Consider the following 12,850-nt stretch of genomic DNA (forward strand, 5'->3'; position numbering starts at 1 on the left):
ATATGTATGTTATATAGGATGGGTAGTTTCACTAGGAATAGGACATGGGTAACATTGATGCTCATTCATTCAACGGGCTGTGTGGTAGCCTTGTGGTTAAAGTGTTGGCTCGTCACGCCAAAAACCCGGGTTGGATTTCCTACATGGGTAACAATGTGTGACCTTGAATGGATTGATGCTCATTCATTCAACGGGCTGTTGACCACACCACACCCATAGGCCAAGTGCTATATGTATGTTATATAGGGTGGGTAGTTTCACTAGGAATAGGACATGGGTAACATTGATGCTCATTCATTCAACAGGCTGTGTGGTAGCCTTGTGGTTAAAGTGTTGGCTCGTCATGCCAAAAACCCGGGTTCGATTCCCTACATGGGTAACAATGTGTGACCTTGGATGGATTGATCCACAACGGGCTGTGTGGTAGCCTTGTGGTTAAAGTGTTCCCCAGATGGGTACAATGTGTGGAGCCCATTTCTGGTGTCCCCCGGTGTGATATTGCTGAAATATTGCTAAAAGCGACATAAAACAATATCACTCACTCACTCATGCAGTCAGCCACTTGTTTGCCTGACCCAACCTCAACTATATTTACAGTCTGTCTGAATAATGCTGGAATATGACCCACATACATTATTTCACATCCTCCCCAAACCCTTTCAGTCTTTAACAATGAACAGCCAAGCCAAGAAGGACTCCACAGTTGGTGAGATAGTCAACTTAATGTCTGTTGATGCTAACAACATCAACATCCTCATCACGTACCTGTTTGCCCTGTGGTCCAGCCCCCTCCAGATCATCCTGGCACTCTACTTCCTGTACCAGACCGTCGGCAATGCCATGTTTGCCGGGCTCGCCATCCTGCTTGTCATGATGCCCTTTAACGCCTTCATCCTGGGAAAAGTGAACAGTCTGCAGCAGAGCATGATGGGAAGCAAGGACAGACGACTCCGGGTGATCAGCGAGGTGCTCAATGGGATCAAAGTGAGTGAAAGGAAACTGGTCAGATAGAATATGACTCTTCTCAACAATATATTTATAGTTGGAATTTTTTTTATTATTTTCAGCTTTACCACCTCATATCAGCCAAATGGCTGATACCCTATTTAGAGTATGATGACATTTGTGCCCAACCATGAGATAAGGAACCTCATGGGTAAAAAATCATATTTTGTCTTATATTTTTAAACTACAGTATTTTAGGAACACAAAAATACAATTCACAAGTTTCCAATTTTATTTATGACAGGAGTACATGACACCATAAATTTGGACTCCTATTTTCAGACTTATAACTTTTTATGTTATAAATTGTATTTTGGTAAAAAGGTTTTAGATATAATGTTGGAGTAATTGAAAGTAGAAATGTATGCTGAAATGTTTTGAAATAATGTTTTCATTACATTTCGAACCACAGTGGAAAAAAAGATATTTTTGTACAGTCCTCATACATGGCATATTTTACAGAAGTAAGTTGACATCGTCTTTCTTTATGACATCACAGCACAATTGTATCCTGTCACCCATAAGGCGCCTTTCTCCTGGTGATTACATTTATGATATTTTCAAAAGTACTCATTTCTGTGATATTCGGAATTACACAGTGTACAAACTAGTTGTGAATACCAGTTTTACATTTATGCCCCAATAAACCCCAAAATTATTAGAAAATTTCTAAATGTTACATATTTTCACACTGATTTATACCCTGATCTGAAATAATACCCGACCAGATCATTTGCATGTGTCACCTGTTTTCAAGGCCCTTAATAAGACAAATGTTTATTTCTATTTTCATAAGACACCAAATTAACATTAGGACACTTGTTAACACATTCTTTCACACTGAAAAAAACAAACCATAATGACTACCTGCATTCATTTTATGAAACAACTAGGCTCAAATTTATTTGATATTTTTCATCTTAGCAATTAAGCAAATTGGAAAATATATTTCTAAATTTGTTCCCCTTCATTTTAATGTCATTTCAGGTTCTGAAACTGTACGCATGGGAGGAATCTTTCAGAGGAAAGATTGAGAAAATACGTAACATGGAGATTCACTTCTTGTGGAAAATCGCTCTTTACTTCTCTGCTGTCACCTTTTCCTGGACAGCATCTCCATACTTTGTGAGTGCTCCTTCTTTCAGATTGTTCATTCACAACAGCAATCATTGGTAGTTTCCATACTTTGTGAGTACTCCTTCTTTCAGATTGTTCATTCACAACAGCAATCATTGGTAGTTTCCATACTTTGTGAGTACTCCTTCTTTCAGATTGTTCATTCACAACAGCAATCATTAGTAGTTTCCATACTTTGTGAGTACTCCTTCTTTCAGATTGTTCATTCACAACAGTAATCATTAGTAGTTTCCATACTTTGTGAGTGCTCCTTCTTTCAGATTGTTCATTCACAACAGCAATCATTAGTAGTTTCCGCTTCAATTCTTTCAAGATGACAATGTATTACCATCGATACTACTGACCATATTAGAGAAATACTGTGTTCTTATGTATGGATTTTATGTGAAACCTGTCAAACTATTTCTCAGAAAGTAACAAATTCATGTCAATGGCCTTTGTCATCAAAAAGAGAAAGTAACACTGTTACAAGCAGAAAAACAAACAAACCACCTAGATGAAGTTTGGTAGCACATACTGAAAAAGAATGAGGCTACCCACTCTCACCATAATTATCAATCGTCACTGCCTGATAAGTAAGTTAGTATCACAGCAAAAACATATTGCCTCTCTACCAGTAAACTGGCATTATTGTAGACCTGATACATCAATCCATCATTCTTTCTTAATAACGATTATTTTAGTCGATAGTATCATAGAGTCATACAAATTAAAGATTTGCAACTGTCAAATCAATCTGAAAACAATGATGGATACTTTTAGAATATTTCATTTCTGCAAGAAGCAGTGTAAATATTGAATGACTTTCTAGAAACTTCTTTACAAGTCATTAAGAATTTCATATAATTACCATGAATGATACTAATATTTACCATACATGAATCTAATAATGTTTATTTCACCAGACATGCCTAAAAGCATGCTGATAGTGTTACACTTTTATTAGATAGAATTGTCCATGGATCAGTGTGTATATAATAGGGGCTGTGCTGGAATGATTGTATGCATCTCATCCAGGTACCCAATTATGCTGGGTGAACAAATGTTTTGATGCATTTCTGTTGAACTAACCACAGTACAATATTTTTATCTTTCCTCATGTAGGTTGCCTTGGCGACGCTAGTCACATATGTGTTCATCACACCATCTCACTACCTGGATGCCAAAACCGCATTCGTGGCAATAACTTACTTCAACGTCTTCAGAGTGGCCATAAATCTGGTCCCCATGGTTGCTACAGATATTGTCCGAGTGAGTTTATAATGTGTGCTGGTTATATAAAACTTTATAAGGAACCTGACACTTGAAATAACAGACTCAGCTTATTACCTGATCCTTGGGCCTGTGAAGATCCAGGGTAGAATAGGTCTTCAGCAACCCATGCTTGACGTAAGAGGCAACTAACATGATCAGGTGGTCAGGCTCGCTGACTTGGTTGTCACATGGCAGGTTGTGCATAGTTGAGGTCATGAAAGATATAGCAGATTGTGCATCTTTGGGAAGGTCATGAAACATGTGGCAGATTGTGCATCTTTGGGAAGGTCATGAAACATGTGGCAGGTTGTGCATCTTTGGGAAGGTCATGAAACATGTGGCAGGTTGAGCATCCTTGGGAAGGTCATGAAACATGTGGCACTTTGTGTATCCTTGGGAAGGTCATGAAACATGTGGCTGGTTGTGTATCCTTGGGAAGGTCATGAAACATGTGGCAGGTTGTGTATCCTTGGGAAGGTCATGAAACATGTGGCTGGTTGTGTATCCTTGGAAAGGTCATGAAACATGTGGCAGATTGTGCATCCTTGGGAAGGTCATGAAACATGTGGCTGGTTGTGCATCCTTGGGAAGGTCATGAAACATGTGGCTGGTTGTGTATCCTTGGGAAGGTCATGAAACATGTGGCACGTTGTGTATCCTTGGGAAGGTCATGAAACATGTGGCAGGTTGAGCATCTTTGGGAAGGCCATGAAACATGTGGCACGTTGTGTATCCTTGGGAAGGTCATGAAACATGTGGCAGATTGTGCATCCTTGGGAAGGTCATGAAACATGTGGCAGGTTGAGCATCTGTGGGAAGGTCATGAAACATGTGGCAGGTTGTGCATATTTGGGAAGGTCATGAAACATGTGGCAGGTTGTGTATCCTTGGGAAGGTCATGAAACATGTGGCAGGTTGTGTATCCTTGGGAAGGTCATGAAACATGTGGCTGGTTGTGTATCCTTGGGAAGGTCATGAAACATGTGGCACGTTGTGTATCCTTGGGAAGGTCATGAAACATGTGGCTGGTTGTGCATCCTTGGGAAGGTCATGACAAAACTAGACAGGCATTTGAGTATGGTCACAACTAAAAAGACATAGGCCTACAGGCTATCATTTATGAGTAGTCCTCAGCTGTTTACAAAATCTGTGAAATTCATTTATGATAAGTGGGCCCCGATTGCCCAGTTGTCTGATGTACCTCAATTCCTTGATCCTCAGGCATGCCAGAACCTATGATTGTGGGTTAAAATCAGAATTTTACTTGATTATGTTCCAAGGTTTGTACACATCAGACCATGCTGGTGGGATTCACCAACAAGGTATAGATGTCAAATTTCTCCCACATCAAGCTGACACACCATGATATAACGGGAATACTGTTCAAAGGTCCATGGATCTGACAGCTGCGGTATGAGTGAATGAGTATGTTTTTACACCGCTTTTAGCAATATTCCAGCAATATCACGATGGGGGAAACCAGAAATGAGCTTCACACATTGTACCCATGTCGGGAATAGAACCCGGACTTTGGCGTGATGAGCGAACGCTTTAACCACTAGGCTACCCGACCGCCCTAGCTGCTGTATGATATTTTCTATTTTCTAACTCATCATGTATATGAAAGAACAAATGCCATGACTCATTGGATGTTTCCAGGCAAAAGTATCCCTTGAGCGGATAAGCAAGTTCCTGAGTCACGACGACCTTGATGAATCTAGTATTTCACACAGTCAGCACTTTGGTGAGTTCAGTTGTATGGATGCCACCGGTGCATGAATAGCTAAAGTGAAAGTTCAAATCAAATCTAAGGCACCGCGATTCGCTGTGCAGAGTTGCATCCTTGGGCACGCCAGAAACCTATGATTGTGGGTTCGAATCCTGGTTCGCCCCGATTATGTTTCTAGGTTTGTCAGCACCATACCGTGCTCATGGGTTTCACCGAAGTGGTAAACGTCTGAGACCTGCATCACTTTGGGCTTTCCTCCCACATAAAGTTGACACACCGTGATATAACTGGAATACTGTTAAAAGCGGCGTTAAACCCAACTCACTCACTCACTCACTCTTACCAACTGTAAGGTTTGCGAGTGTATACGTTCATTCTCAGAGGTGAAAAAATGAATAATTTTATGAGTATACTTATAAAATATATATTTTTGTATCTAAACAAAGTATGTCCCAGACACATGATAACCTTGGATGTACTTTTGTTCTTTTGAACTGTCATTTTCACATTTAAACATACAGTTATATCGGATGACAATAAAACCACAATGTAAGTGTAAGGTTAGCTGAATTGTGCAATAAAGAAAATGAAAATACATTGGCTAGAGTTTTGAAAGTAGAGGGCACAATGTTATATGGCATGTATGGTGTGTCTCTCTGTCTGTTGGGGCGGTCGGGTAGCCTAGTGGTTGAAGCGTTCGCTCGTCACGCCGAAGACCCGGGTTCGATTCCCGACATGGGTACGATGTGAGAAGCCCATTTCTCGTATCCCCTGCCGTGATATTGCTGGAATATTGCTAAAAGCGGCGTAAAACCATACTCACTCACTCACTCACTCTCTGTCTGTTACAAACCTTTCTTTTTTTCCTTTGCCCTGAAGTACAAGGCCTACTTCACATGTAGAATCCCAGACATCTGATCAGATTTTAGCATATATCGTAAATGTGACCTTTGCCCTTTAGCAAGCTAACTCCACACATATCAAAGCTGAACTTTTGTACATGATCCTAGCTAGGTGTCTCTGACGACTGCTTACAGAATAAGGATGCAAATTAAAAGTGATTATTTTTCTTGTAAGTTCATTTTTTCAATGTTTTACAGATCACGCTGTTACCATGGAGAATGCATCGTTTACCTGGGAACCTGAGCTTGACCCATGGCTGCAAAAGTAAAACATCACACTTGTGCTTTTTGTTACATCCCGATCAATGAAGACTTGTAACTGTTATACATTTACGTCATGTACTCTATAGTGTAGATACACAGACATGTATTGTAGCTCAAGACAAAGAATGTTTATACTCTAATTTGAATTGAAAAACAAAAGACTTTATTGTATTTAGTAAGGATAAGTATTTATGGATGAACAACTTCTTTATTACAATTAACATTGCCTCCTACGTGTATATATACTTGCTTACTGCACTCTGTAAATCACTTGCTTGATAACGGTGTTAGAACCTACACCGAAACGTCGCTCTTAATTGTAATAAAGAAGTTGTTCATCCATAAATTCTTATCCTTACTTACTACTCCAACTTCTAAATGCCTATCAAAGAAATTTATTGTATTTGTCTCATTTCCCAAGAATCAATGTCAACATCCCTGAAGGCAGCTTGGTGGCAGTGGTTGGTCAGGTGGGGTCGGGGAAGTCGTCCCTGATGTCAGCCATGCTGGGGGAGATGGAGAAGGTGGAGGGATTTGTCAACATGAAGGTATGTTATGCCAGAAGGCTGGTTAGTTGGATCAGGCCATCTTCCCGAGGCAAGAGAGTTAACTGACTTTAAAAGTCCAGTTTCCACCCCTGCTGAACTAGGCTGGAATTACTGGGCTGATCGTAGCACCACCAGTGTCTATTACCAGTTTTGTCCCTTCTAAGCCTCTCCCATGGACCAATCAGATTCCACCTCTCGTATCAGTTGCGTTTGCTTCACACACAATGGTGGCGCCGAGTCAGGACGATCTGATAGATAATCAAGATCTATATTGTGATAAAACGGGTCTCACATCGTGAAATGCATCAAATCATGTTAGCACCTTGATTAAAAACAGGAAAAGATTTGGTAAATATCTGCTGACAACGAGTTGGCTGTGCACATGCTTTGCAAATCCTGCAATGGAACGAAATCTGCACGACAGTTTACGAACTGGATTTTGAATTCGGTGCGAGATTTTGATTGGACTATGCATATACTCGTTAGTCTAGCCAAAATGAAACTCCATAATACCAGTCTAGTTCAGCAAGGGTGGAAACGGGAATTTCATAGTCAGTTAACTCTCTTGCCTCGGGAAGATGGGTCAGGCAGATGTTGGTGTGGTAGGTGGGGTGGAAAGTTGTCCCTGTTGTCGGCCATGCTGGGGGGGATGCAGAAAGTGGCGGGATCTGTTAAGTTGGGTCTGGCAGATGTTGGTGTGGTAGGTGTTTTAGTTGGGAGGGGATGCAGCCCGGGGGAGAGCATACAGGACGGGTTTGTCAGGAGATTATTGATGAGGTTGGAGTGGGTGAATGTCGGGCAGGTAGGGATTTCCAATTGGGCACCTTTGGGACAGGTCAGATGTATTGGACATGTTTTGAGTGGGGCTGGTGCAGGAGAGGGTGGAGCAGATGGAGCGGGGCCGTGTTCCTGCTGTCAATACTGGAGGCGATAGAGAGGCCATCAATGACGTTGGGTGTAACACTGCATGTAATAGTGTTTCACTCACATTACCATGGAACCACCCAAGTTTCTATGCCCATGCCATGTTGAAGGTTCATTAAGCTTTACTGGTAACCATTTTAAGAACATCATTTAAGGGGAAGGAAAAACCATGCTCATCATATCCAACACAGGATGATGTGTGGACTGTTTGAAAATATCTTCAAATATGATACATCTTGATTCACTTATTCATCTCCAATCATGCAGGTATAGCATGGAATTTAAGAAATGTTAAAATATGAAGATATCAATACTAAAGAAATTTATATTGAAGGAGACAGAGCACATTTTGTTGACCAAAATGAAAAACTTGTTTTCCCTAAAGAAAATGGTTTCAGGAGTGCAAAAATCCAGATGACCACAAAATGTAATTCACAAACTGTGATATATTGTGCCAAGTGAATATTTGTTTTGAATTTACATGCTTGGCATTCGTACCCACATAATTGGTGTCTCTTCTAAGGAAAGGTGAAAATACTGTAGACCATGTATGAACCTGTTCTCATATTATAATGAAAGCTGCAGATTTTCTGTAAATAAAAAAGCATTTATTCCACCATGCAGTATGTAAGTATATTTAAAAACTACATTTAATCTTAACAGTCAGACTGAATGAGTGAGTATGGTTTTGCACCTCTTTAAGCAATATTCCAGCAATATCATGCCTGGGACACCAGAAATGGGCTTAACACATTGTACACATGTGGGGAATTGAACCCAGGTGTTCTGCATGATGAGCAAACACTTTTACCACTAGGCTACCCCAATGCCCCTCACCCTTAATATCCTTGATTTACATTCATCAAATATTTAAAAAACACTAGAGGTAATAAGTTTGTCTGCAATTCTTGCCAGGGAAGTATTGCCTACGTTCCTCAACAAGCCTGGATCCAGAACGACACCCTGCAGAACAACATCCTCTTTGGGAAGGACATGGACAGAAAACTGTATGACAAAGTTGTCAGTGCTTGTGCTTTAAACAAAGACCTGGAAATATTATCAGGAGGAGACCAAACAGAAATAGGAGAAAAGGTGAATATATTCCACTAGAAAGAGTTTCATCAATAGTAATTCCTGCCACAACAAAGTTGTCATTGGGTATAGGAACCAGCTCTGTTCCTGACACTTCTTGATTATTGTTTAATTCGTGTTCTTCACAAAACCTTTCATATATCCATAAAAGATGACATTCTATTTGTCCCATCTTGTCATCAGGGCATCAACTTGAGTGGGGGACAGAAGCAGAGAGTGTCTCTGGCCAGAGCCGTCTACAACGATGCTGACATCTACCTCCTGGACGACCCTCTCAGTGCTGTCGACAGTCATGTTGGCAAACACATCTTTCAGCACCTTGTAGGACATGACGGATTGTTAAAATCAAAGGTACTACAGCACAAGAAGGTCCTGTCTCCTTTCTCATGACATTTTGGTACATCATATAAATTAAACTGTTAGGCACACTAAACACAGCACTAAAGCAGCATCCAAATTTTGCACATTTCAATTATTAGCTCCAAGGGGAGTGCACATCCAAACTGAACAACTGAAACGTTTACGGTAGGTCCTTGTCATACCTCAAATGCCCTGTATACAAGAGCTTGGGTGTTATTCATTTTGCAGACTCGTATCCTGGTCACCCATGGAGTCCACTGGCTGCCACAAGTGGACACAATCCTTGTTCTGAGCAATGGCCAGATCTCCGAGATTGGAACGTACGAGGAACTCATGACTCATGATGGTGCCTTTGCCCAGTTCCTGACCACCTATCTCACTCAGCATAATAATGAAGACAGTGATGTGGACGAGGAGGAGGAGGAGGATGGCAAGTGTTCAGATTTGTTACTAGAAATGTTCCGCTCAGCTGTCACCCTGTGGCAATTCAAGGGGACCATCACCTGCTTGTCATGAAAACCCACATGTATAGAATAACACAATAGCCTTGCATTGATACAGTGGATAAAGTGTTAAACTGTGAGGTCAAAGTCACAGGTATTGCCCAGTCTTATTATAATACAAATACATTAATGAGGGAGTTAGGTCTAATGCCAAATTGGACTGTGTTTCACTTTGACAGGGTGTTTCTGCTAAATAGGGAGGAAAGCCAGAGGTGAGGCAGGCCAGCCTAAGATCAGGTGTAGAAATGTGTGTTTTTTAAGACTAGTCCAGGTGACAAGTGTTAACCCAACATTTTTGGTACTCAAAGTTTGAAACTAGTCCTCCTTGAACCAGACAAAAATATTTATTATGTTTACATTTTCTGTCTTAAATTGAATCACAAAGTTATAACAGTGAGTTAACAAGGTCTTATGCTGTCATTAACATTCAGCAAGCTTCGTGACTGCAGGCCATACATGTGTATGCCTGTGTATGGTAATGTCGATCTGTATATCAATACTATGTCACAAAACAATGCATGTGAACATACTCATCAATTTGCCCTTGCCCAATGATGTACAAGACAGAAAGGTGAGAGTTGGTATTCTGCTCCAGACACTAGAGACGTAATCTACGGAGACAATCTTCAGGACACCCTATGTTTCCTTTGCACAGGAAACATTTAACATGTGAAGAGTGCAGAGTGCACCATTGAAATTGCATGACTGTGTTTTCGCATCCCAGATTCAACTTGTTATGACTGTTGGTTTGAAGCACTATACCCATGCCTGTTGGTTTACAAAAAGTGATAGGTATCTATTATTAGTATAGCCTTGGAAAGTCACTCTAATCCACTAGCCTTAGACTACTGCTTTGTGCTGAGAACAAATGAAAACCCAATGATGTGAGTCTGGCAAAATGTTGGACGAGAAGTCTTTGTAACAATTGATATTCATCGTTTTAACAATACTGTTTGTATGACTTGCACCAGAATAAGACAAATGAAATCTAAATTTCAGCCCAGGCGATCAGGAAGGACATGATGGAGCGACTTATATCTGTGCAGTCAGAGACGGAGACATCTGGAGACGAGATGATGAGGGGTCACATCATGAGCAGAATCAGAAGGTAGGTCTCCAGGTTAGTGACATAGGTCACCAGGTCACAGGTCAGTGACATAGGTCACCAGGTCACAGGTCAGTGACATAGGTCACCAGGTCAGCGACATAGGTCACCAGGTCAGTGACATAGGTCACCGGGTCATTGATATAGGTCACCAGGTCAGTGACATAGGTAACCAGGTCAGTGATATAGGTCACAGGTCAGTGACATAGGTCACCGGATCAGTAACATAGGTAACCAGGTCAGTGACTTAGGTCACCTGGTCAGTGATATAGGTCACCAGGTCTGTGACATAGGTCACAGGTAAATGATATAGGTCACCAGGTCAGTGACATAGGTCACCAGGTCAGTGATATAGGTCACCAGGTCAGTGACATATTTCCTGCCCAGAACAGGTATTGTATCTAGGAAGCTCCACTGATATCCTTGAAAGGATTGATGTCCCTTTCCTCATTGTGATAATTTGAGTTTAGCAGAATCTCTGTTTTAAACAGATCATCTTTTCGTAACAGAGATTAACAATTTCTCATCTTTTCGTAACAGAGATTAACAATTTCTCAAAAGAGCCTGCTTAGAAAACCATTCCCTGGTGTCTGAGCAAAGCTTAAATATCCACCTCCACCTGTGCAATGACTTGTCATTGTTCCTGCACACATCTAACACTCATGAAATTGTCGATGACAGACAGTCATCGATGCTCAGTGGAAGTGACAGTCAGTCGATCGATCCTGCTCACCAGGTAGCGCCGAGACAAAGAAAGAAGCTTAAGGATAAAGTTAATGCTGTTCCAAACAAGACTCCCCAAATAGATCGTCTCATTGAGGAGGAGGAGGTGGAAGTTGGGAAGGTTGGTGATGTACTACATGCCATACAGTTGCTTCAACAGTTAGCTATTTTACCCCACAGTTGCTTCAACAGTTAGCTATTGTATCCCACAGTTGCTTCAACAGTTAGCTGTTGTACCCCACAGTTGCTTTAACAGTTGGCTATAGTACCCCACATTAGCTTCAACAGTTGGCTATAAAAACCCCTAGTTGCTTCAACAGTTAGCTTATGTACCCCAGTTGCTTTAATAGTTAGCTGTTGTACCCCACAGTTGCTTTAACAGTTGACTACAGTACCCCACATTTGCTCCAACAGTTAGCTATAGTACCCCACAGTTGCTTCAACAGTTAGCTGTTGTACCCCACAGTTGCTTTAATAGTTATAGCAATAGTACCCCACATTTGCTTCAACAGTTTGCTATAAAAACCCACAGTTGCTTCAACAGTTAGCTTATGTACCCCACAGTTGTTTCAACAGTTAGATTTAGTACCCCACAGTTGTGTCAACAGTTAGAGCAATAATACTCAAGAGTTGCTAGTTAGCTAGTTAGCTATAGTACCCCACAGTTGCTTTAATAGTTAGCTGTTGTACCCCACAGTTGCTTTAATAGTTAGCTATAGTACCCCACAGTTGCTTTAATAGTTAGCTATAGTACCCCACAGTTGCTTTAATAGATAGTTGTTGTACCCCACAGTTGTGTCAACAGTTATAGCAATAGTACCCCACAGTTGCTTTAAAAGTTAGCTATAGTACCCTGAAATTGCTTCAACCATTAACTATAATAAACCTGCAGTTGCTTGAACAGTTAACTGTTGTACCGCACAGTTGTGTCAACAGTAAGCTTTAGTACTCCACAGTTGCTTCAACAGTTAGCTATTGTACCCCACAGTTGCTTCAACTATTAGCTATTGTACCTCACAGTTGCTTCAACAGTTAGATATTGTACCCCACAGTTGCTTCAACTATTAGCTATTGTACCTCACAGTTGCTTCAACAGTTAGCTATAGTACCCCACAGTTGCTTCAACTGAGACAGCATCCCACAGTTGCTTCAACAGATAGGTTCTAGTACCCCACACGAGACACAGTTTACTATTCAAGATTGCAGGACACTGTGTGTCCCCAGAGTAAAACAATACAGCAGAAATCCCAAAGGACCCCCTTAAGTTAGAACACTGCTCCTGGATGGAGTTTAGATGTGTGTGA

General features: G+C 41.0%; 1 protein-coding gene across 1 annotated transcript in view; it reads left to right on the forward strand.

Annotated features, from left to right (window-relative positions):
• The window catches only part of LOC139473810 (multidrug resistance-associated protein 1-like), a 45,514-nt gene that overhangs the window by 23,095 nt on the left and 9,569 nt on the right, over positions 1–12,850 (forward strand). The window contains exons 10-20 of the mRNA XM_071256570.1: positions 664–984; positions 1,993–2,130; positions 3,247–3,393; positions 5,056–5,140; positions 6,226–6,292; positions 6,713–6,839; positions 8,679–8,855; positions 9,039–9,206; positions 9,444–9,645; positions 10,718–10,826; positions 11,505–11,667. Of these exons, the coding sequence (XP_071112671.1) occupies positions 664–984; positions 1,993–2,130; positions 3,247–3,393; positions 5,056–5,140; positions 6,226–6,292; positions 6,713–6,839; positions 8,679–8,855; positions 9,039–9,206; positions 9,444–9,645; positions 10,718–10,826; positions 11,505–11,667 (1,704 nt within the window). The remainder of the gene's footprint in view (positions 1–663; positions 985–1,992; positions 2,131–3,246; positions 3,394–5,055; positions 5,141–6,225; positions 6,293–6,712; positions 6,840–8,678; positions 8,856–9,038; positions 9,207–9,443; positions 9,646–10,717; positions 10,827–11,504; positions 11,668–12,850) is intronic.

This window comes from Haliotis cracherodii, unplaced genomic scaffold (assembly GCF_022045235.1).
Source record: "Haliotis cracherodii isolate W230 unplaced genomic scaffold, xgHalCrac1.p SCAF_3, whole genome shotgun sequence".
NCBI lineage: Eukaryota > Metazoa > Mollusca > Gastropoda > Lepetellida > Haliotidae > Haliotis > Haliotis cracherodii.